Here is a 26,741-nt window from a genome sequence, read left to right as displayed (position 1 = left end):
AAAATTGTAGATAGAAAGTGAGTAATGATGTAAGTTTTTCATGTAGTACTATCATATCCTGTACACCCCTTGAGGGTACATGTCAGGAATTTGATGATGATAAGTCTCTCCAAATGCTTGTCCTTCTGTAACAGATCTGAAAATAAGACTTTTAAATGGAATAAAAATTAATATATAAATCAGGTCTGCTATGTAGATGACGTAATGGTAAGAGACACAAAGATAATTTACAAGGAGAAATATTTGATTTAAGTTAAGGGATATTACATCCCATATTGTTTCTTAGCCGAATTAGAAACTCAAAGAGTTTCATGCCGAATATAGAAACTATATAAAGTTCGGCGATTCCAAGCGTAAGCAAATACCTGGATAGTGCATCAACTGACCCTTGAAGGTAGTGCAAGCTGAGGCAACTCATAGAAAGGGTGGAGCAAGCTCCAATCACATCTGATAATTCTATATTCGGCTAAGAAACAATATGGGATGTAATATCCCTTAACTTAAATAAGTTCATGTCGCCAAATTGAAGCCTTTGGCTCTTCATTATAATTAGAAATATTTGATTTCCAATATTTGTGATTAGTAAGCAACTAATTAGGTGCAAGTTACAAATAAACAAAAGTAATCATATAAGTGATGAATTTTAAATACTTAGGAATTCATATTAACTTCCACGAGAATAACTCAGAGGGTGTAAAAGAAAATGAAGTAAAAGATCTACAGGCAAACGAGGTTTCTGGATTTAAACTGAACAATGGAAAAATGATCTCAATATTGGAACCGAGACAAGTATATATAAAAGTATGATAAGACAATTTTAACTTGTACAACTGAAATGGTGAAGATCAAACAGTTAAATGCTCTTATGAAAATTGTAATGTACAAAAATTGTGCCTGACAACAGTAAATGAATGGAGAGGAAAAAGGAATGGCAAAAGCATATCAATAGAATGTAAGCAGAATAATTAGAAGAATAGCAAAATAGAAAGGAAGTGCTTAAATATCTATTGGAAGACAAGGAAAATGATGAAAAGAGGATTGCAATAAATATTGTAGCAGTAAGTGTAAAGTCTAAGCAAATAATAAACAGCAACTCCATTTCCTAAGTAGTTTATTTTCCCCAGACAACTTCTTTATAAAATACTTCATCTTCTATCAGTTTCTCCTTGTTGGAACATACCAAATGTATCTGTGATTTTCACCATGACAAGAACATTAACTATTGTCATGCTAGTCTCATATTGTGGTGACAGCATGGGTTTTTCTCCCAGAACAACAGAGATTTGGTTTTTTCATCCCCCAAAACATGCAAACCAACCAGAAAAACATGCATATGACATAGTAGGGTATACAAATAAGATTAACTGCCATGGCATAACTTTCATTCGGTTTCTAGAAAGCTTATTATTTGGCAACGATAAATCACTGAGCAGAGAAATTAAGGGGAAATTGAACTGGACAAAGTTCAGCTTTTTCATGGAGAAAGCTGAAGATAGAGCCTCTTTTAGCACTTATCGTGTAGACTATTTACTTTCAGAGGTGTGCTAAGCATGCACTACACACGCTGAGGAAATTCATGAAGAAATAATTTTTGAGCAGTTCTTAATTTATTTAAATAGTTGGTTTAATTTATATAAATAGTTTATATAAATAAATAAACAGCACATAACTGGTAATTAGTTTACGGAATTAACAACGCATATAAAGTATATTAATTAAAGGTAACTTTAATAAATAACTTCTATATTTGGGCAATGTCACGTTGCCATCTTCAGGAACATAAAGATATGGTATGTGTATGCAGGCACTAACAAAAGCAAATGAGGAAGAAAGCAAGAAAACTAATATTGTTCCTAAAGTCCTAATGGTGCCCTCGGGTGGGCTAATTTGGTTGACTTGGCAGTTGGGCTGAAGTTCTCAAAATGTAAGTCTCCCAAATTTGGGGTAGTTTCATGCACCCAAATTTGTTGAGGTTAGGAACGTTTTTTAGAGCTGCTGAAGATTCCTTGAATAATCTTTCGTATTTAAACTTGCTGCGGTGTATTATTTTTGTTTTCTTCCAACGAATTCTATGGTGGGTATCTAAGGCATGGTCTGCCAGCCCAGAGCGGCTGTACTGGTGAAACTGGATGTAGTCTCTGTGTTCTGAAATCCTGATATTTGTTGTTCTGCCTGTTTGGCCAAAGTAGGACAATTTGCAGCTGCAAGGGACCTGGTATACGCCAGGTAGGTCTAGGGGAAGTGGTTGGTCTTTGGTAGAGCGGATAAGGGATGCCAACTTTTTATATGGTCTGTAACAAGAAGTAAGGTCATATTTTCTGAGGATATTGGTTATTTTCTCAGAGGTGCCCTGGATGTAGGGGATGGTGATAGATTTGGTGTAACCTTTATTGTGGAAGGGGGGAGGGGGGGGGGGTTGTGGTTTACTGGTTTGAGTATTTTTTGGATTTTTTTGGGGTTATAGCCATTGGCTAAGAAAGTGTTGAGGATGTGGTTTAGTTCAGTAGCTAGGGCCTTGTCATCTGAGCAGATTAATTTTGCCCTGTTATATAGTGATTTTATAACCCCATATTGTTGTGAGGGGGGGGGGGAATTGCTGGTGAATGTATCTGCCATTATGGGTGGGTTTTCTGTAAACAGAGAAAACCAAAGATCCATCAAGCTGGCAGGTGATTAAAGTGTCTAGGAAGGGGAGGGTGTTGTTTTCCTCTTTTTCTAAGGTGAACTGGACTCTGGGATGTTGGTTGTTTAAGTGTGTTAGGAAGGAGTGGAGTGAGTCTGAGCCATGTGGCCAAATAGCGAACACATCATCCACGTAACGAAGCCAAATGGTGGGTTTTTTTGGGGCGGAGTTTAAGGCTTTCTCTTCAAAGGTCTCCATAAAGAAATTGGCCAAGGGTGGGGAAAGTGGTGAACCCATGGCTGTCCCCTCTATCTGTTTGTAGAACGTTCCTTGCCAAACGAAATAGCCTGAGTTCATTGTGAACTGAAATCGGGCTGAGATATTGGGAGGAAACTTGGCTTGGATGAGCTCTAGGGTTTCTTTGAGTGGGACATTAGTGAATAGGGAGGAGACGTCAAAACTGACCATTATGTCAGTGTGTTGGAGTGAGAGGTTTTTTACACTGGCTTTAAAGTGGGCTGAGTTTTTTATGTGTGATGGTGTGTTGCCAGTATAGTGTGTGAGCGTTTTGGCTAAATGTTTGGCTAATTTATATGTGGGGGAATCGATGCCATCCGCTATGGGACGTAATGGCACATTTTGTTTATGTATTTTTGGGCTTGATGGATCTTTGGTTTTCTCTGTTTACAGAAAACCCACCCATACTGGCAGATACATTCACCAGCAATCCCACCACCACCCCTCACAACAATATGGGGTTATAAAAACACTATATAACAGGGCAAAATTAATCTGCTCAGATGACAAGGCCCTAACTACTGAACTAAACCACATCCACAACACTTTCTTAGCCAATGGCTATAATCCCCAAAAAATCCAAAAATTACTCAAACCAGTAAACCACAACCCCCCCCTCCCCCCTTCCACAATAAAGGTTACACCAAATCTATCACCATCCCCTACATCCAGGGCACCTCTGAGAAAATAACCAATATCCTCAGAAAATATGACCTTACTTCTTGTTACAGACCATATAAAAAGTTGGCATCCCTTATCCGCTCTACCAAAGACCAACCACTTCCCCTAGACCTACCTGGTGTATACCAGGTCCCTTGCAGCTGTAAATTGTCCTACTTTGGCCAAACAGGCAGAACAACAAATATCAGGATTTCAGAACACAAAGACTACATCCAGTTTCACCAGTACAGCCACTCTGGGCTGGCAGACCATGCCTTAGATACCCACCATAGAATTCGTTGGAAGAAAACAAAAATAATACACCGCAGCAAGTTTAAATACGAAAGATTATTCAAGGAATCTTCAGCAGCTCTAAAAAACGTTCCTAACCTCAACAAATTTGGGTGCATGAAACTACCCCAAATTTGGGAGACTTACATTTTGAGAACTTCAGCCCAACTGCCAAGTCAACCAAATTAGCCCACCAGAGGGCACCATTAGGACTTTAGGAACAATATTAGTTTCTTGCTTTCTTCCTCATTTGCTTTTGTTAGTGCCTGCGTGCACATACCATATCTTTATGTTCCTGAAGATGGCAACGTGACTTTGCTGAAATATAGAAGTTATTTATTAAAGTTACCTTTAATTAATATACTTTATATGCGTTGTTAATTCCGTAAACTAATTACCAGTTATGTATGACCAACGTATAAGCCTTGCTACTAAAATAAACAGCACATATAGTTTAGTTATACTCGTTATATTACTGGCAACTGGAAAGTGAAGTGCAGTTGTTCCTTGTGGTTTCTGTGTACTTCTTTCAACATTGGCATTTATTTTATAATTTTCGACAATGGGCAAACTCTTTAAGATAGTATATACCTGTTTCAAACTGAGAATAGGAGGTCAAGTTAAAAATTGTTAAAGATAGTAAACAAATTTAATGATTTTTTTTAATAATGTTATATTGCCACTGTGACCACCCTTGCCCCTTTGTTGTATTCTGATTAAATAGTTCTCTGGTGACCTTTGGCTTCTACTTGGTTTAAGTGTATCATTGCTAGTTGAAATATTAGTGAAAACAATTTTAAATGACATGTAAGATCTGAAAGGAAATCAGCTGTAACATATCATTTATAATGTTTTGACTGATATTGCAGCTATCAATGATCCAGCTAAGCCATGGACAGTTATTCCTATCTGCACAGTCTGCTAATTTTGAGCATTCTGTGTCCATGTTGCCTGCATTGTGAGATGACAAAAATGGCTTTCTTTGAAGAAAACCCTACCATCTAGATATGATACTGTCTAATTCAACTTCATTTGAAAAGTTCTTGTAAAAAGTTAGTCCTGGAGATATTCAAACCCAGATCTTTTCAACACAAGGACATTATTGCTACTAAGTTATGCAGGTTCTATTTTAATAAGGATCCAAATACTAAATTTCATTCTATTCTGTCCATTGAAAACTGAGTTGTTATATTTGTTACCGGCAAAGTGTTAAATTAGGCATTCTATAGAATGCCGAAAGAAGGACGTCAAAGTATGAAACGCTTAGAATTTCACACATTTCCTAGGCATTCTATAGAATGCCAAAAGGCAAATTGGCAAAGTATAAAATACTTTTTCTCTCTATTTCAGTAATAGATGCTCGTAATATACTCGTAACATACGCACACGCAGGTACTCATGGCCTTCAACCTACAAGAATATTCATCGTAGCAATTAGCATGTATATGTCAAAATAGATATGACCTCCCAAGTGTTAATGTTACAAGGTGAGTCACGTGACTATCTACGCTCGCCTCAAACAGAGTCAGAACTGCACAAATAATGGCCGAGCAAGCTACATTGTCTGTGCAGGAATCATGGCATGTTAACATGGAATGACGATTCTACGAAGAACTATCTGAAGTTTGAGCCAATGCTGCTAAAAACTGCATTTTTTTAACCGATACTACCTACCAAAAGTTAGCAAACGATGCGAAAAATGCTAAGATGGCTTCTAAGAAGATACCACGTGACTTTTGGCTGCTGAATCGCTATCATGTGATGGTCGTAGAAAACAAAAGTAAGTTGATTTATCCTGTTAAAGAAGGCGTCAGTGAAGTCCATTTCTACGTCACAGATTCTGAGTTATTCAATGTACTTCATGAAGCTCATTTGGCCATTGGCCATGGAGGATGTGACAGAATGTTGAAAGAAATCTCACACAAGTACAAGAACATTACACGTCATGACATTGAACTGTACATTCACCTTTGTGAGCCGTGTCAGAAAAAAACAAGAAAGTGTTAAAAAAGGTGTTGTAGTGAAGCCCATGATTTTTTCCGAGTTCAATTCCCATTGTCAGGTCGATCTCATCGATTTTCAGTCACATCCTGACAGGGAATACAAGTTTATAATGGTATACCAAGATCATCTCACTAAGTTTGTGGTTCTCAAGTCTCTGACATCAAAGAAGCGAAAGAAGTGGCAGATAACCTCGTGGACATATTTACGTTGCTTGGGGCACCATCGATTCTACAATCCGTCATTGGTAGAGAATTTGCTAATAATGTGGTGAGAAGCCTAAAGGAGTACTGGCCGACTTTGAAGATCGTCCATGGCAAGCCTCGCCACTCACAAAGCCAAGGAAGTGTTGAAAGAGCTAATCAGGACATTGAAAATATGCTGTGTACGTGGATGCAAGATGAAAAAACTGACCGATGGAGTGAGGGACTACATTTCGTGCAACTTATGAAGAACTAGGCATTTCATTCTGGGATTAAGAGAACACCATATGAATCTCTCTTTGGCTGCAAAGCTAAAGTGGGTTTCACAACGTCTTCCTTACCCCAAGATGTTTTACAAGACATAGAGACTGAGGAGCAACTGGAAAAAATGACGGAAAACATTCGAACAATACAAGAAGAAACATCACCCTATCCAAGAGAAAGAGTCTGTTGCACAAAACACAGACGAGACTGTAGTCCACGATGGTAGAAAGGAAAGTGGAGATGAATACATGCCTACTGAAGAGGCTTCCGGTTCTGCTACCTGCTGCGTTTGTTTGAAGGTAACCAGTGGTGCCCATACTTGCAGAAACTGTCACCGAAACGTTCATGCCACCTGTGGACATGAGAGTAAAGACGATGGAAGTGAGAGAATAGAAGGTGATGATGTTAATATTATGTGTACTCTTTGCTTCAATATTGAGAATGCTGTCGAAGGTAAAATTCGATCTAAATTGAATCTGGAAATACAGGCCGAAAAAATGAAAATAGATTCCGACAAAAAATTTCCTCCTGCAGCTTTGGGGGCCACTGTGTGAGTTCCTATCCCAAACGTCGACAAGGGATGGGGAGACTCGTGCAATCTGCTGGCGGTTGTTATGAATGTGACAGACGATGGTTTTTAGCGACTTGGAACTGCTGAAGGAATTTTAAACCAACTCTATGCCAGATCACAATTCACTTTATGTCACAAGGACTTACCGAGTTGGAGACGTGCCTGATCATGAAATAGCTCTCTGGTCAGCCGCTTCTGCTCAGTCCACGGGTAGCAGCCAGGGATTCGTGAGGTGTACTTGCAAGACCAAGTGCCGAAATTTGAAGTGCTTTTGTATGAAAAAAGCAGTTAAGTGCAATTCAGAATGCCATTCCAGTCTACCTTGTAGCAACAAGTAGTTCAGCACTGGTCTTTTTCTGTTTTTTGTAATTTGTAATTGTTCAAAATCTGTAATTTTGTAATTGTTATCTTTTTTCAATAAAATGCATCTTTTCAATAAAAGCCTTTTTCATACTTTGTTGAAACAGCATTTGTCATTCTATATAATGCCTAGGTATTCTATACAATGCCTAGGGAAAGTATGTAAAAAAATAAAAAGAAAACAGACATTTCATACTTTGCCAAAAAAGCCACGCATTCTATAGAATGCCTGCTTTTCACACTTTGCCGGTAACATATACACTGATTGGAAAGAAGTCAAAGGACCCTATGGGCAAGGTGCATTGTGCCATGTAACAAGTCACATTTTTGCATCCGGTATAAGTTGGATGAATATGTTGCTCCCAAGTTAGTGCAATTGTGTCTGGGTGAAATGGCTGCGAGAAAGGAACTGACGTAGTTTGAAAGAGGCATTGTGATAGAATGCCACATTGTAGGCCTATGTTTGGCGAATTGTTGACAAATTGGGTCATTCCGGGTCAACAATCAGTGTTACCATGCCGAGATGGAAATGCATGGAGTCAACTGCAAGTACAACCCATATTGGATGGCTCACCACACTCAATCAATGTGACCATAGGGTACTATGAAGGATAATATCTAAAATTCACCATTCGTTCAGCCAGCACGTTGAATGCAGAGTTCCGTCCCTTGACTGGATCACGAATCAGCACAAAAGTATTCAGAACTGAAGCTCACAACATAGGTTTCCGTGGTAGGACTGCAATGTGCAAGCCCCCACATTACCCGAACCAACATGCAGTGTCATTTTTGATGGTGCAAAGAGCATCTATAGTGGGATGCTGATTATCAAGCTTGGAAGCTTAATATTCTGCCCCTTTGTTTTATTCTGATTAAATAGTTCTCTGGTGACCTTTGGCTTCATAAGACACAACCACATATAAAATTTAGTCTGAATTAGTTGAATGATGCAATTTATAGAGGTCTCTAGCGTGGGTTTGGTTGTTTTAGATTTACAGCTGAAGCAACTATGACTGTGAAGCCAAAGTTTTAAGTCTAGAAACCACGTGTGTTATTGTGGTCTGTTAGTCTGTTATGTGGGGATGAAAAACCAAAGTTTCCAGGATGGAAAAAATCTCTCCATGCCCATATGAGACCAGTTAACTCACCCTCAGCTGAAAAGTCCCGATAAAGGTTCTCCACATCCTATACAGGATTCAAACCCAGTGCTTTCCAACCAAATGACATCTTCAATACCGACTGAGATTTGCAATGGAAATGAACCTGATTTTTGAGAGAAACAAGTGGTTTCTCTCAAAAATATGTGGTGAGAAATATGTGGTTTCTGAGAGAAACCACATATTTCTGACAGAATTTGGTCCAGGTTAGTCGAACGATACAACCTATAGAGGTGTTTGCCAATGAAGTTCCTCAGCCTTTCAATTTTAGTCCAACTAGATTTAATTTTTCGGAAAAGCTTGAACAATATGACATGTGGGGAGGAGAATTAAAAGATCAATTCTATTTGGCAGATTTTCTCTTAGAAAATGATGCAAGTTCTTTTCTGTTTTCTTGGTGGGGGGGTGGTGGTATTTGAATGAATGTTTCATATTTAGCAGGAAGTGTCCTATTAAATTCCCCTATCAAATAAAAGTGGCAAATCTATAAAATCAAATGCATAACTGTGATGCTCCACTGGATCAAATTTTGACCATAATCACTCCTGTATTAAGCAGCCAGTATCTTGCTATGGTACTTACAGTTGTTATTGTAATGCTTGATATTTCTAAGGCATTCAAACTGGTTTTGGAATAAGAGCTATTGTCCTTTTAATCTTCCAGAGCTGTGTACAGTTCTTGTAAATGGATTGCTACTTTTCTTTCATCTATGAATACTATTTTTAACAATGAACGTGAATGTACACTGCTTGGAAAGAAGTCAGCAGACATCCCCATGGGCAAAATGTATCATGCCATGTAACTAGTCATTTGTAGCCAGTAGAAATTGGAGGAATATGATTTTCATAAGTCAGTGCAAGACTGCTTGAGTGAAATGGCTGCCAGAAGGGAACTGATGCAGTTTGAAAGAGGCATTGTTATAGAAGCCAAACAGGCAGGTCAGCATCCATCCGGTTAGAAGAACACAGTTCTTACATCTGCAAACACGATTATGGTCAATCTGGCCTTGCAGACCATGTTTTGGATACTTCTCACAGGATCTCCTGGAAAAAAACTACCATGCTCCACCATAGTAAATTCAAAAAAGAAAGACTATTCTTTGAATCTGCATCTACACTCAGGAATCAACCTAATTTAAACAAATACGGTTGCACCTGCAAATACCCATAGAGGGTGCACCACCTAGATAGGACTTTAGTTTCACTCTGTATTGTATTTGTGTGGGTGTTGTTACAAAAAGTTTTTGTAATCCCTGAAGATGTCTCTGTGACGGAGATGAAATATTGGAAGTATTAAAATTAGTTTTAATCCTTTCTCAGTGCTGTTAATATTCCATTAAACCTCTAACATGAATTCTTCACAGCACTTACGCCTCAACACACGTTATAGAAGCCATGTTGCAGACCTATCTGTTTGACAAATTGTTGATAAATTGGACCATCCCAGGTCAACAAGCAGTGATACTGTACTGAGATGGAAGTGCAGGGCGTTAAGTGTCAATGGACAACCTCCCACACTCACTGAATGTGACCATTGGGTGCTAAGAAGGATAACTTGTAAAAATCACCAATTGTTGGCCAACACAATCAGTGATACCATACCGAGATGGAAGTGCAGGGAGTCAACTGTAAGTGCCAGTGGACAACCTACCACACTCACTGAATGTGACCATAGGATGTTAAGAAGGATAACTTGTAAAAATCACCAATTGTTGGCCAACATGTTGAATGCAGCATTCCAGGCATTGACTGGATCTCAAATCTGCTCAAAAGCATTCAGAACCAAGGTTCACAACATGGGTTTCCATGGTAGGACTGCAATATGCAAGCCACACATTACCCGAACCAACATACAGCATCATCTTCAGTGGTGTAATGAGCATGTAAAGTGGGATGTGGAAGCTTGGAAAGTTATGTTATGGAGCAAGAAATCTTGCTAGACCTGCTGAGCACATGGACAGGTGTGGCCAATGCCCAGTAAACATCTCTTACCAGAAAGCATCACCCCAACTATGAAATTCAGTGGTGGCAGTGTGATGCTGTGGTTTGGCCTTGTACCTCTGTTTGCAATGCCATGAACATTAAACTCGGAGAGGTATATGAAAATTCTGGACAATAAAATGCTGCCTACTTTGTGGTGTTTCTACAGAACTGACCATTGTCTCTTTCAGCAAGACAATGCACTGTTATAAAGCTGCTGCTGTAACTGTGTGTTTTGTGGACATGAGCATCACCACACTTGACTGGCCTCCACAGAGCCCTGATTTCAACCCTATTGAATTTACAGGAAGAATTGTCCAAATTGTCCTTCCTGTAAATTGTCCACATATTTATAGGAAGAATTGTCCAAAATTCCCATTGATCACTATTTTATGCTTGCGGAAAGTATGCCTCGTGGGATTGCTGCACACATCACAGCAAAAGGAAGTCATATATCTTATTGAGATGTGTGCCATGGCTGTTTGTTCCTCATACTGGGTGTCTGTTGACTTCTTTCTAAGCAGTGCATATGTAAAGATAGACAGACAAATGAATGGATGGGTACACAGACAAAACAAATAGGCACTTACACTTAAATATTGTTGCAGTGCATAAGGCACTCCAGTCAATCAACTCATCAGAATTTCATCCTCTGTGCTGGGTAAGTGTAGACAACATTTAATGTCTTTATGTTCTTCACAAATAGAAGTGTGATTAGTTAGTTGAGACTATTCTGAAAACATTAGCATTTCCAAATTGCAATTACTTTCTACATCACCTATGATGACTTTTAAATGAGCTGTATATGTGGTATGCACACATAGCTAATTATAGACATTAACCTCCCTCTTGCATTTTTGGAAATGGTCAAAGAAAAATGCAAAGTTGATAATTCAGAACAAGCTTTGAAAATATATTGAATATATAACTTAGGTAAAGCTCTTTATAGTAAACGATAGAAAAACAAATAGTTTATAAACAAACTGGGAGTATAATTTATCTTTCTATCACTATAAGCATTTGAAACAAATTTTTTTCATTTAGGGGATGCCAGTATGAAACATAGAAGACCACTAATTCCTGGTGCTGGTCGTATTATAACACAAGATAAGATCATCAGGTAGTGTTTTGCTTTTATTATTTCTTATTCCATTAATATGAAAACTGTAATTGCTCTGACTTCTTCACTATTGGGGACACTAATCTCAACAGTTATTATGACTTACTGTCCCTTCTAGTTAGCGTTTTACAGCCTTTGACTATTTGAAGTTGTTGATTTTGGCCTGTCACTGAAGAGAACCAGTAATTCAAATCAGTACTTCAGTGAACTAAGAAAGAGCCATTATGAAGGCTCTTTGAGATATTTCTTTTAGTTCCACATTATGACTTTGCCCTTTGTAGGAATGAGAGTGCCTGTGACCTCAAGTTTGCAGATCATATAATATTATTTACTTTAATTTTGCATTTGAAGTAAAGGTTTGGATATCTTCTTGAAAAATGTTTGAATCTAAAATATTCTATTTAATGTTTTATGCATCTACAGTAATAAATGGTAAGATGGTATAGCCATTTCAAATCAGCAAAATATTATTTCCCTTATTTATTTACCAAACCCCTTTCTTTGCTTATTTTAATAATGTAAATAATGGCCCTTGCATGAAAAAAAAAATGCAAAAAATATATTTATTGTCTTCTATATATTTCATCCTTGTTACATCATCATCAGGAAGTGGGAAAGAAAGTGGGGGGGGGGGGTGCGTAACAATAGTCAGACTTTATATGTCATGTTGCATGCATTTTGTGTTTTGGTACAGTATATACATATGCTACATGCATTTATTCTGACCAAGACATCATTTTGCATGTTGTTTTAGTGTTTGTTAATGAGAATAAAAAATACAGCATCTTTGTAACAACAATGAAGTATGATAAGCAATAAATCTGTTTTATATATATTTTTATTTTTTCATGTGTGTTGACTATTATTTACATTTATTGACTTGTCTTATATTCATTTCCTTAAAATTTAATCATTATCTTGCAGTGCTCAAATGATACATTTGTTAATTACAGCATTGGTTTAAGACCAAATTTTAATACCATCACCTAGTTTCTTGGAAGAAAGACCCAACTTTCCCCTGTCTCTTAAGTTTGATAATATTCTGATCTCCACTTGAGATCAGTTTGGGTTGACTTTCACATCCTGGCACAAACACATCATGTCCATGACCTACTAAGCCTCCCAAATGCTTTGAGGCTTTCGATACAAAAATCCTGCTTGTGAGTGTATTTCTCCACTTATTTTCAAAAGCTCTTAGGAGTTTGGGGGGGGGGGGGGAGCCGGGACCACTAATACTGTCTAACACTTCATAGTTAATAATAATAGCATTCTGTCAATATTTTGAGCTTCAATTATCTGAGTATGAAAATTCACCAAATATTTTACATGAAATACAAAAAGAACATTTTAAGGATGTAGCAAAGCTTGTTACTAATTCTTAATGGGTAGAACCTATTTTGTTGATTTTTAGAGAATTTTTTCTAGATATTTCTGCTTAAACTATTTTCTTTTTTATTATATTATATTATATTATTTGCAGAAAATATATTATATTTTCTGCAAACATAGCCAAATTATAGTGCTCTAAAGAATGCCATTTAATATTTTATGAATATATTTTAATATAAGGAAATTAATAAACAACTCACAAGTTGGCAACTTATTAGTGTGCCAAATTAATTCCATTAGGCAGGTGTCAATATGTTGCTGCATTGGTTTGATGAGCATAGGGGATAAATTTGTCATTAAGTGAAGATAAATCAGATAATGAATGAATGCATGCAATCAATATTTAGAACATTCTTCTTAATTTATTATAATAATATGTTCATAGATGGTTACAAATATAAACCTGAAACAAAAAAACAAAGTAAACAAAAACTTGCAAAGCTATACAGTAACCCTAATTTAATATAGGTAGCAATTAGAGCCACAGTTACCAAAGTCAAGATGGCACCTCAGGTGAAAAATTCCTGGCATTTTCGGTACTGTAGGTTTTGGAATACAAAGTTTTTAATTGGTTTATGTAATGCATTTCTCATGGACTAGAAAAAAGATTTACAAATGATGAGTTGTCCTGCTAATATGCAGCCGAACAACCTCACTCTTAATGATTCATCCTTTGTAAACTTACATCAGCTTCTTAGTGAATCTTGTACATTTTTCCACAGAGTTATTAATCACTGTTATCACAGACTGTATTGCGATGATAATGAATGATATGATTGCAAAAATGTGCAAAAAAATAGGTCTGGAATTTGTTGATGTCTGGAGTGTGTTTGAAGGAAAAAGACAGTTGTATGCTAGAGATGGGCTGCATCAGAACATGGAAGGACATAAGCAATTGAAGAAGTTACTGTTTTCTGAACAAGTTGAAGTAATTGGGCAGGGAAACTAATATTGAAAAGATTGAGTGTAAGAGAGAGAGAAACTTTAGCAGTGATTTTATATTTATTGATCCTTATTCGCAGAATAAATTGCAGAAGAGAGGGGATAAAAATCGGCATAGGACTACTGAAATTAGTGACTTGTAAGTTCTAAAGCCAGTACAAGAACTAGAGGGAATCTGCAATTTTTGTATACCAATGCAAGAAGCATTCGAAATAAGAGAGAAGAATTTTTGGCATTAGGCAGTGCAATCTCACCAAAAGTTGTAGGCATTAGTGAAACTTGGCTGTCAGCAAAAGATGTGGTCACTGGAATTGAATGTGATGGATACAGTATTTTCAGGGCGGATAGAGAAGATAGAACAGGGGGATGAGTACTATTGATGATAGCTGATGTGTTGCAGCCAAAGAAAGTAGTATATCAAGATGATAGACATGTGAATGAGAGGTCATTTGAGGCGGTCTGGTGTGAAATAGTGACCAACGCATCCAAATATACAGTTCGATGCAGCTATAGGCCAGGGGGTACAGGGGGAGATATTGAATTCATGCATCAACAAATTAGTGCAATGAGTGCAGGTTTAGTGATTATTATGGGGGATTTTAATTATGGTGATATCAATTGGAAGGAGGAAATATCATGTAGCAGAAAGGAAATGGAGTTAATACATCTTCTACGAGATAATTACTTGAAACAGCACATAACTGAAGAGACACGTGGTGTGAGAGTGTTGGACCTGGTTATTGGTTCAGAGGATATATGCATAAGTGAGGTGTCCTCGTTACCTCCAAGTGGTGAAAGCGATCATATGGTATTGACTTGGGAGGTTGCAAAATCTGTGGATTTTTCTGTTAAGAAGGGGTATATATGGAACTACGGGTTAGGCAATTATAACAAGCTTCGGAGTGAGCTTGTGGCCATCCCATGGCAATACATATTGCAGGGGAAAGATGTTAGCAGTGCATGGGATAAAATCAGTGGGTATCTGAGGAAAGCAATATCAGATTGTCCCCCCCATGGTCAGGAAGACAAACAAGGCAGGCATTAGATGGATGAGCAGTAGTATCAAGCTTGATCTACAAAAAAAGAAAGTGTTATGGAGAATGTACAAGGAGAAATGCGATCAGTACACCCATGAGCAGTACAAGGCTCAAACTAGGAAGGTTACCAGCATAGTAAGAAAAGCTAAATCAGATTATGGGAAGACCTTAGCCAATGAGATCAAGGGTAATCCCAAAGAGTTCTTCCACTATGTGGCATGTAAAAGGAAGAATTATTTCGGAAGGATAACTTTAGTGGGTGCTTGATGGTATTGAGGTGACAAAATCAGATGTAATAGTCAAGTTACTGGGTGATAGACTTTTCAAAAGTTTATCACCCAAGTGAGGATATCTCTGTACCTGTAGCAATAACTAATGTGAGAATTGAAGTTCAGAAATCAGAGGTATTTAATATATTGCAAAATTTAAATGCAAACACTGCTGCAGGTTTAGATGGAATATCAGCTCGGGTGTTGCGTGAATGTACAAAGGAATTGTCAACCCCTCTTACTTAGATATTTAACTTAAGTTTGAACTCTGGTATGGTCCCTAGGGAGTGGAAGTTAAGCAAAGTGGTTCTTTTGCATAAAGGTGGCTCTGAAACTGCGGTAGTTAATTACAGACCAATCACCATCTCAGGAGTAGTGGTAAAAGTATTGGAAAAGTTGGTTAAAGACAAAATTAAAGAATGGGTGGATCAGGATATGATACTCTATAGAAGCCAACATGGTTTTGTTAAAGGTAAATCCTGCCTTAGCAATCGATTAACTTTTTATAATAGAATGACATCTGAGTTGGACAAAGGAACTGGCTACACAGTGGTACTTCTGGATTTTGCTAAGACCTTTGACAGGATACCCCATGGAACACTTACGCAAATTGGAGCAGATGGGAATGGATACTAAATTGGTGATATGGATAGGAGAATGGCTCAGGGAGAGATACCAGAAGGTGGTGTATGGAGGAGCCGAGCCCAGGATGAGGCAGGTGACCAGTTATGTGCCTCAGGGCTCTGTGCCTGGGCCATTATTGTTTAATTTGTATATAAATGATATAGGAAACGGGAGATATTCAGTTGTTTGCTGATGATGCAAAGTTGGGTAGCGCAATAAAAAATCAAGCTGATGTTGAAAGTTTGCAGGATGATTTAAATAAGCTGATAGAATGGGCAAAAGCTAATGGATGTCAGGTCAATGTGGAAAAGTGTAAAGTCTTGCATTTTGGGATTAAAAGATTACCAGCTGTGTACTACATCGATGGAAAGGTACTCCAAGAGATTGATGAGGCTAGGGACTTAGGGGTGTTGGTAGATAGGGAGATGAAGTTCAGGGGACACATTGCTAAGGTGTCCAAGATTGCACATAGGATTACTTGGTTGTTGAGGAACACACTGACATTCAGAGATAAAGAGGTTATTATTCCCCTTTATAAAGCGTTGATACTTTCACATTTGGATTACTGTGCTCAGGTCTGGTCACCTGGATTCCTTGGAGATGAGGAGGCTGTGGAGAGGGTTCAGAGAAGAATGACTAAGTTGGTCAGTGATGAAAAATGCTCCCTACATTGATAGATTGAGAGCTTGTGGATTGGTGAGGTTGGTTGGTAGGCAGAGAAGAGGGGATATGATAGAAACATTTAAATTACTGAAAGGTTTTTATAGGATTGGTGCAGGGAAAATGTTTCAGCTGTGTGATAGTGATGGAAGAACAAGAGGTCATCCCTGGAAATTAAAGAAGACTGTGGTTAACAAGGGTGCGAGAACAAGGTTTTTTGCCTGGAGGGTGGTGAATGAGTGGAGTTCATTGCCTGACTTAGTTGTGAGTTCTTTGTCTGTAAATGAATTCAAGAAGAGATATGACAGATATTTTTTTGCTAATTTGGATCTCCCCCGATGAGTCTATTGACTCCATGGAGATACCCGTAATAATAATAATAATAATAATAAAACTGGACACAATATTGTGCCATTTCCTCCTAAGATGGTAATTTAGCTTTGATCAGTACCACCTCATAGTCAGTATATTAAGTTCAGGATTTAATTTGTTTCATGTTTATCTCATTCTGCTTGTATATATTTCACATATGAGAGGTTGATTCTATGGTAAAGCATTACCATGCTATGGGAAAAATGGTTACAAAGAAAGAACATATTGATATAGTATGCCCACCGTGTGTAGATCTCTGCTTGGCATTTAGCCAAGATTAGTTGATTCATGCTGAAGGGGAGAAAGAAATATAGGATATACGAATTGGTCGCCAACATGCGAAATCATGTGCTTTCTTGTCTGTCGCTGTATTAGTAGTAGCTTGATTTTTGTTGTTGTTTTTTTTGCATTTTTTTATTATTATTAATTTGTATGATGGATCCAGTAGAGTCGAGTTTTGTTGTTAAACGTTTCAGTAGCTCTTGCAAAAGTATTGATAAATGTGCTGACTGAATTCTGCGAAAAAGAATCGTTAAAAGGCAGACTCCTTGTTCCCCTTTCTCAAGTCATAAAATGTGCAAGTGCAATTGCGGGCATATCGGGGTTGATTGTTAAAATAATTCATAGGGAATCAAATGGTGAAGGTAAGTCAAAATTTAAATCTCCTAAAAAAAGCACCAGAGAAAGAAAAGCATTAAAACCGTAGCTTTGAATGATTTTGATGTAGACATTATAAGAAGAACTATTCACAAATTTTACGTGGTCGAGAAAAGAGTGCCAACTGTTCCGAAATTGATTCCTGTGCTTAAAGAAAAAATTAATTTTCCTTGGAAAAGAGAAACTTTAAGGAAAATACTTCATGAAATCGGATTTTGTTTTAATGCTATTGAGTATGTTTGGGCAGAAGTGAAAAGTTTCATTCGCCATCGCAACGTAACTGGGGATATTGACATGTTGAAACTTTTTAAGCTTTCAGAACAGGCGATTGAAAGTATTACAGTTCAGAACTGGGGAAAATATTGCTCTCACCTCATTAGAAAATATGTATTGGGACAGAGACAGAATTATCGAAGAATTATGTGAACCTTTGGTGATCAGTTTAAGTGAAAATAATGGCGATTCGTACACCGATTCAGATGACTATGAAGATTAAAAGGATTTGATAATGGTATTTTTTTCCAACCTTTTTTTTTTTTGCATTTTAGGACATTAAAGTGTCTCAGTTCTCTGAACTGTAAGTTTAGAATATCTAAATTAATTTGTAAAATATTTCCGTTTTTGTGTAAATTATTTTTATTTTATAGAAAACGTTCTTAAAAATAAATTTCGTTAAATTTTTGTTTTATGCTATACCTTTTTTTAATTTTATTAATACTCTACATACATTTTTCCAACTGTTATACAAGCAAAATAGTTACACCTTAAAAACTACAATGTTCGTAAAAGAAAAAGCTGAATTTTCCAACCTGTAATAATAAACAAACTCATCCCAGAAAACGGATTGATTATCAGAATGGATTCTCCTTTTTGGGACATGCGCGGAAGTGTCGAAGGGTCTCTAATCTGTGGGCGAACTATATGTTTCATGAATAACATAAATGGATATGGTCTCTTCAGAAAACAGCCTGGGGAAGATGAAATGAAAAAGGATGAAAGTAGATTCACCAGTATGAAATTGGATACTGAATGGATTGTTATGCTTCCTGCTCTTACGTGTTTTTGTTTATAGAAGATGGTGGCCAGATGAGAAAGCAGTCACTGCAAAAAGGCATAAGCTAGAAACAGAATGCCTCTAAGAAAATGAACGAAGTAAATTTGTGTGTGGTGGGGAGGAGTATCATTTGTTAACAGGATTATCCTCCTGAAACAGGAATGCAGCAGACTATCCTCAGAAAAACTGGATAATATTTGAGGTGAAAGAATTTTATGTACATGCTCTACTTGTAATAACTTGTCCATGTTCTGAATAAAAATCTAGCAGTCATTTACCATTATTATTAGCATTGCTCTATTTTTCCAAATTTTCCCAAAATATTTCTGCCTGGTAATTATTTCCTATTCTGCTCGTTAGATTTCCAATATGAACTATATTTTCCTTTTTCCTGGTGTCAGCTGCCTTTTCTAGTGCCTCGAAGAATGGACTCAGGAAATTAAAGGAATCGAGGAATGATCCTGCCTGACATATGGAAAACCCTAATAAAATCGCTAAGCTTGCCAGAATTTAATTTCATTGCAAACTACAGAGCATGCACACACAACAATAACTAATGAAACACACGCTTCATGCATATGATGTTACGCATCCTTTTAATTTATGTTATATTTTGTGCGTTTGTTCTATGTACTAGCGGCTTTGAGTTGTCTTTACCATTTTGTATGCCCTGAAGAAGCCAAAGAGCCCAGTTGGTGAAACTTGTTGGCATAATTTATCATTAAATTCATTGGTCCATAAAAAATACCCTACTACCACTACTGTGTTCACTAGGCATCTGCAGATGTCGTATGGTCACTCCAATGCTCGGTGATCTGCCACACCAGGCCTCGCCATGTGGTCCTGTTGTTTGCTTTTCTGGCAGCCTCAACTCTCTGAAGATCAGTCACTCCACACACACACACACACACACACCATCCATCCATCCATCATTGATGGTCTACCCCCTGCCTCTTTTTCCAGGAACTTTACCTTCTATTACTATTCTGAGAAGTCCCCCTTCCATCCTTTCTATGTGTCCAAAATATTTTAACTTTCTTCTGTCAATATCCTTAAGGAGCCTTAAAGTTCTACTGATCCTTTCCAACACCCATTCATTTGTACACCTTTCAGTATGTGATATCCTCAACAGCCTTCTGTAACACCACATCTCAAAAGCAGATATCTGTTTCTTATCTGACTTCTTTAGGTTCCAAGTCTCACATCCATAAATCGCTGTTGGAAAAACAACTGCATCCAAAATCCTCAACTTTGTTCCCATGGAGATAGATCCATCCTTCCAGATTTTAGACAGGTCTCTGGCTGTTGTTTTAGACATTCCTAACCTTTTTCTGATGTCTTCTGAACAGCAATTCTTCACATTTCCCAGGTACTCAAACTTGCTGATTTCCTCAATTCTTTTTCAATTAAGATACACTTGTTTCTCAAGAGCTTCTTTGTTTGTATTTCCTTTGAGAAAATTAAAAAAAAAACAGTGTAATATTATTCCAAAATTTGGGCCAAAATATACTCACAATGAACAGACTTGATGGAATCATCCTTTATCTCTGAAGAAGGTGAAGACATTTCTATCAGTTAGATTGGCAAAGTTATGCCTTCAGTCTTCTGGGAATCCAAGGGGTTAATAATGACTGATACTGATTATCTTCCAAAGGGCTAAACCACAAGTGATAAGTTCCAAAATAACTTGTTGCAACAATTTAACGAAAAAATTAATAAGCAAAGTGCACTGTCATGTTTCTCCATAACTTTTTGTACCTTATATATGCACAGTGTGGTAGCCAGACATTGCAATCTGTGAATTATTATATTATTTAACATTTAAATTACTTGTTCTGTTATTAAGGGCATTTTGTTTTGCCATAATTTTAATGGATTAATGGCAACAATAGAAGAAAACAGGATCCTGGTAAATGGAGTTTGTATATAGATATTTTTTTCTTACAGATAAATTTTCTGCACTGAAAATATACCTCTATTCTAGTAGCATCCATATAAAGAAATATTGTAAAAACATAGCTTTGCTTTTTAACATTAGCTGCAATGAATGTAGATGGCATGTTTCTGGAACATGCCATCTACATTCCACATACTGATAACACTAAATAAATATTAAGAAATAGTTTTTGGGAAACTGAGTTAATGGTGCAGATAGTTATGAAGACTACATAGTATGTTGTTATAAGGATGATACTGACAACTACATATAAGGAAGTAGTTGTATGACTGTGATGAGGAAACTGAAGCAGATCCATGAGGCAATAATAGATGTTCTAGAGATGAGTCTAGAATAATGTTAATGGAGGAATGTTGAGTTCTAAATTTATTAGCTAATTGACAAAATAGAATAATATGACTGATTTATGTCAATAAGATACATAAGCAGAGTATTAAATGTAATATGAATATATAGTGTAAGAACAAAAGGTCATCCTTGGAGGCGGTGAAGGGAGTAAAGAGTAGTTTGTTTATTTATTTTTAACCTCCTTTACAGTTGTGGGTAAGTGGAATATGTTAATTCAATGTGTTGTGAATGAGTTTCAGTTAAATATGATAAATATGTCACTGATTTCATGAGACCTCCTTTGATGAAGTATCTGCATGATAATAATGCTCCTTTAGAATAGCTGCTGATTACAAATGTCTATAGCCGGGGATCAACAAATTATACAAAACTTGACTCACTCAAGATCTTCCACTTTTTTAATGATATATCCTAATAAATCAGTAGGAGTCTGAAAAAATGATTATTAAAAATAAGTTATTCGCTGCCATGTACCCAGTGAATGGTAATGCATGTATTTCAAGTGCAGGAAACTTAAATACAGTGGAGAAAGGATAAACATCATAACAATATTTACATTATATAATTATCTGTTATTATCTGGAATGAAAACTGAAATACAGTGGTAACTCGCTAATCCGAACCTCTTTAGTCCGAACTCTCCAGTAATCCGAACTGTGGTTTGAAAGAAAAAATACAGTTTTATTTATTACATATTATTATTTTGTGTACTATTATTTTTATTTAATAATTATTATTTTGACTATTATTATTTATTTTATTATTATTACAGTACAGTATTTTTTTCATACTGTCCATTGTACGGTTATACTGGAGGCCTATTTTGATTTATTGTGTGTTCACATTTGCTTTTTTTATACTGTACAGTATGTACTGTTTGTCGCCATGAATCACCATTGTTTTAGTCACCACTATTGCACAATGTTTGTGTATCTTTACGTTCCTTCAACAATGACAGCGTAAAGCCTGATTGTATATAACGCTCAGTTTTTCTTTGGTTATTGAAATGAAACGTTGTCTGAGTTGTTTATTGTTTTGTGTTTTCATAAGTTTTCAGTGTCTGCACATTTAGCCTAGTGGCTGTGCACTTCGCAACCATATGCCTGGGGAAGGAGTGTCCTAGCTTTGATTCCCGTCAGAGACGTGAGGAAAGATCAGCCATAGCTAAGTTAGTCGGTCTTGGGCGTGGACAGTAGGGTTTTTCCCCAGCTTATCCTGGGGTTTTTCATCCTGCAAAGCAGGCAAACCAGCCTTGAGAACTCAACACTACGGACATAGGATACATGGCATAGGGCTGACCATCTTATCCTATGAACGGTTTGAGGTCCGATGATTAATAAACCCTCGACACCACAAGGTAAAAGAGGGAAAAGGAAGATGAGATGAATAAGTTTTCAGTGACTAATCGATTGTTTTAGTAAGTGCGATTTTATTTTTCTGATAAATTTTAAAAGTGACAGTTTTATTGTTTATTAACTTCATATATTTCATATTTTGTATTAATTTTTTTCATTTTTTTATTCTACTTTTATTCATTTTTTATTTTACTTTTTTAATGTTTTGATTTAACAAAATCAAATGAAATGATAAATATGACGCTACAGAATGAATTAGAAGACGATGATATCGTTAAAAAACTTGAAGAAAAAAAAGTAAAACATGAAGAGGCAGTTGACAGTTTTAATATATGAATAGAATGGGCTAAGCAGAATGATACACCATTCCACAAATTGCTAATGCTGCTCTGAGAAGAAGCATTCGAAAAAAGTTTAGCTTCCGAGAAGCAAATGAAAATCGATCACTTTTTTTTTACAAAGAAATAAAAAAAATTTTTGTTATTTTGTGAAACTTTTTTTTGTGTTGTGTACAAGAAAGTGATATTTTTATGCAAATTAAGTTACTTACTGAATTATGCAATTTTATTAAATCAGAATCCTCAACAATACAGGTACATACAAACTAAATTTTTTACTAAAATAAATTTGTGTACTATATTATTTTTTTGTTTTACATTACAGTACAGTATTTTTTTTCTATCAGTTAATTTATTTACAGAATTAAATTGATGTACCATTAGAATCTGATTATTTTTGTCTTAAACACTAGTTATTGTTGTCTCTGGGGAAAATTCACTAATCCAAACTTTCGCTAATCCGAACGAGCATGGCTTTTATTAGTTCGGATTACCAAGATACCACTGTACTTGATAATGCAGAGAAAATTTTGCATGTTAGAAAGTTAAAGGAATTTTTTTTTCCACACAAAGGGAATGAGTTTGTAGGATTGGTTGACAGTCTCTCCAAAGGTTGTTGGTATCAGACAACTTGGTTAACAACGGAGGATGTGCTAACAGAGAAAGAAATCGAAGGGTATAGCATATTTCAGCAGGATAGGGAAGGTAAATTGGTGGTGGTGGAGTCTTATTCATGATAAGAGATGAATTGGGCACTCTTAAGGGTGGAGAATCTCAGTGGAAATAATATGAATGGCTTTAAGAGTGTTTTGTGTGAGATAGATGTTAGTAAGACAAAATATTTAGTGAGATATTGCTGCTGACTAGGGAATATAAATGGTGATAAGCAGGAGATGTTTAGGCAAATTAGTTTGGCAAGTGCAACATTCAGCGATCATTATGAGAAACTTAAACTATATAGTGATATAAACTTGGCAGAGGAGATGGCATGCAGTAATAAAGAAAATTAATTTTTGGATTTTTTGAGGGACAACTGTTTTAGGCAGCATGTGGTGGAGGGAACACGAGGATAAATAGTTTTGGATTTGGTCATAGTATCAGAGGATCGGATTGTGACTCATACTTGCCTCTCCCACATTGGTGAGGGTGATCATGTAGTCTTGATTTGGAGGATGAATAGGCATGTGGAGGTATCAAAACAGAAAGAAGTTATATGGAATTATAAGGCAGGCAATTATCATAGAAACAAACTTGAAGCAAGACAACAGATGAAAAATTTGAAGGAAGAGGGGTCGTTAGTGCATGAGAGATATTTAAGATTTGATAGCAATGACAGATTGTATACCTTGAGTGAAGAAGATAAAGCAATTTGGAGTGAAATGGATGACAAAGAGAATAAAAGGTAAATTTCAGACGAAAAAGATTTTATGGAAGGCATATAAATAGAGAGGTGGAGAACAGTTGTATGAGAAATGGCTCAGGCTAGGAAAGTGACTAGTATTATAAGCAGAGAAAAATTAGAATATGAGAGGAGACTGGCACTGCAATCCAAGGAGAATCCCAAGGAGTTTTTTTTTTTTTTTGTTATGTGGCGAGTAGGAAGAAAAATGATAGTGGATGGATTATTTTGCTGAGTAGAGATGGGAATCCAGTGACCAAAGCAGATGACATAGTTGAGCTATTTAATCACTTTATTAGAGTGTTCCATCTTAGTACTACGACCTTCATTCCTAGAAGGATAATGAGTGGCAGAGTGTTAGAAGTGAATGAAGAGGATGTATTCCAAATACTGAGTACACTAAATGTCAATAAGGCAGGGGGACTAGGTGGAATTTCACCAAATGTTTTTATTATTATTATTATTATTAACATCCAGTATACATGGAGTCAGAAATTCATCATGGGAGGTACACACTATTGCACACAATGCTCATCCAACTGTGCCTTAAAATGATTCAATCTCTCTTTATTCACAACACACTCAGGCAATGCATTCCACTCACAAATCACTCTCCACGCAAAGAACCTGCTCCTCACTCCTCTGCTCACACCCACTTGTTCCATCCCCCCCTCCCATTTTATGAAAAATCTCTCCTATGTCAATCTGATAACAACCCATGACCAGCTTATATGTCTCAATCGTATCCCCCCCTCCCAACCCCTCTTCCTCCTGTTCATGAGCCTTTGCAATTTACTTTCTCTCAGTCTGTCCTTGTGCTCCATATTCCAAAGACCACTGACAACATTTGTGAATCTTTTCTGGACCATTTTAAACATATTTTCAATGCCCTCAAAACCCAGTGAAGAGATCTGTGCACAATAATCCATGAGTGCTGATCAGGGCCTTACAATGCCATAACTTCTTTATTTCTGCATATCAGGGTTATCCGCATCATTGCCATTATCCGATGTGATGTCTTCACAACTTGTGCAAAATGGCCCATGAATTTCATGTCCTTGTCCACCACCACTCCCATATCTCTCATTTCCTCTACCTCCTTCAAAGTTTCCCCACCAAGTGTATACTTTGCATCCAATCGTTGCTTACGAAATTTCAAAACCTTACACTTGGTAAGCAACATTGAACTGATAATTCCACTTACCTGCCTAGTCATGCGATCCATTCAAGTCCTCCTCCTGCAAGGCCATAGCAGCTGCTTGACTCTGCATTGCTCTCCCCAATTTTGCATTGTATGCAAACAACTGCATACCACTAGTTAAACCTATTCCAATATCATTAATATACAAATTGAACAACAGCTTTCCCAAAACTGAACCCTGCATTACACTACTAGTGACCTTCCTCTTACTGGATAACACCCCCCCCCCCCCATATACAACTATCTGATACCTATCTGACAGGCAGTTACTGATTCAACTCTGAAGTCTGTTATCCAATTCCATCTGTTTCAATTTATTTAACAGTTTGTCATGTGGTAGCCTATCAAAAGCTTTTTGCAAAATCCAAGTAGACTGCTGTATATGCATCTCATCTGTCCAAGGTATTTGTCACCTTGTTATAGTACATATGTCTTCTTCTTCTTCCTAACATGGAATATAGGCCATGTGGTCTGTTCCAGTCTCATGCCATCTCTTTCTTGGTCTTCCGATTCTTCTTTTTCCATTTATTTTGTATCTGTATAATATTTTTGGTAGTCTGCTGTTGTCCATTCGATTTAAATGTTCTAGCCATTTTTGTTTATACTGTCTTATGTAGTAATTAATTGGTTTTTATTTTTAGGGATTGTAAGATTTCTTCATTTGTTTTGTGGTCCCACTTGGTATATCCAGTTGTTTTTCTGAGGAACTTCATTTCTGCTGTTTGAATTCGTTTTTCATCTTTCCTTTTCATGGTCCATGTTTCGCTTCCGTATAGTAGAGTTGGTTTTGACAAGACATTATATAGTCTGATTCTAGTGTGTTTTTGTACCAGGGATGGCTTAAATATATTATTTATTATGCCATTTACTTTGACAAAGTTAGATATTTTAGTGTCTATGTCTTTTTCTTCTTCGTATGATAGATCACATCCCAAGTATCTGAAAGTGTTTACTTGTTCTAGTATTTTATTATCTATCACTATTTTACTTCTTATTGGGTTTTCTCCTTTGAATGCCATTATTTTTGTTTTTTCTTTGGATATTGTCATATTATATTGCTTTGAGATATCATTTAATGATTTTAATGATCTTTGTAAGTCATCTTCTGATGTAGCTAATACTATTTGATCATCTGTAAATAGCAGTGTATCTATCTTCATTTGCAGGGTCATTTGTATACCAAACGGGTTATGCTGTTTCCAGATTGTTAATATTTCATTTATATATATATTGAAAAGCAGTGGTGAGAGGGTACATCCTTGTCGTACTCCTCTTGATATATCTTTCCATTCTTGGCTGGTAAGAATTTTCAATTCTGTGTGTTTTTAGCCACTTTGGTTTAAAACGAATTTTTGCTGATACCATATAATGATCAGAGTTTAATTCAAAGCCTCGATATGCTCTTACGTCTAAAATTAACTCCGCTAATTTAAAATTTGTGATAACGTAGTCAATTACTGATTTGTATCCTCTGGCTGACCAAGTATATCTATGTATTTCCTTGTGTTTAAACATTGAATTCATTATTCTCATATTATTATAAATGACAAAATCGCGCAATCTGCGACCATTTTGATTACATGTATCTTCACCAAATTTACCTATGTTTGCTT

General features: G+C 36.6%; 1 protein-coding gene across 1 annotated transcript in view; it reads left to right on the top strand.

Annotated features, from left to right (window-relative positions):
• The window catches only part of Abcd3 (ATP binding cassette subfamily D member Pmp70), a 602,827-nt gene that overhangs the window by 421,555 nt on the left and 154,531 nt on the right, over positions 1-26,741 (top strand). The window contains exon 17 of the mRNA XM_090414763.1: positions 11,451-11,526. Coding sequence (XP_090270889.1) covers positions 11,451-11,526 — 76 coding nt within the window. The remainder of the gene's footprint in view (positions 1-11,450; positions 11,527-26,741) is intronic.

Source organism: Typopeltis vanoorti, chromosome 25, assembly GCF_054136105.1.
Source record: "Typopeltis vanoorti isolate ZY-2024b chromosome 25, IOZ_Tvanoo_1.0, whole genome shotgun sequence".
Taxonomy (NCBI): domain Eukaryota; kingdom Metazoa; phylum Arthropoda; class Arachnida; order Uropygi; family Thelyphonidae; genus Typopeltis; species Typopeltis vanoorti.
The sequence above is the reverse complement of the archived record's forward strand: the minus strand, read 5'-3'. Positions and strand labels throughout refer to the sequence as shown.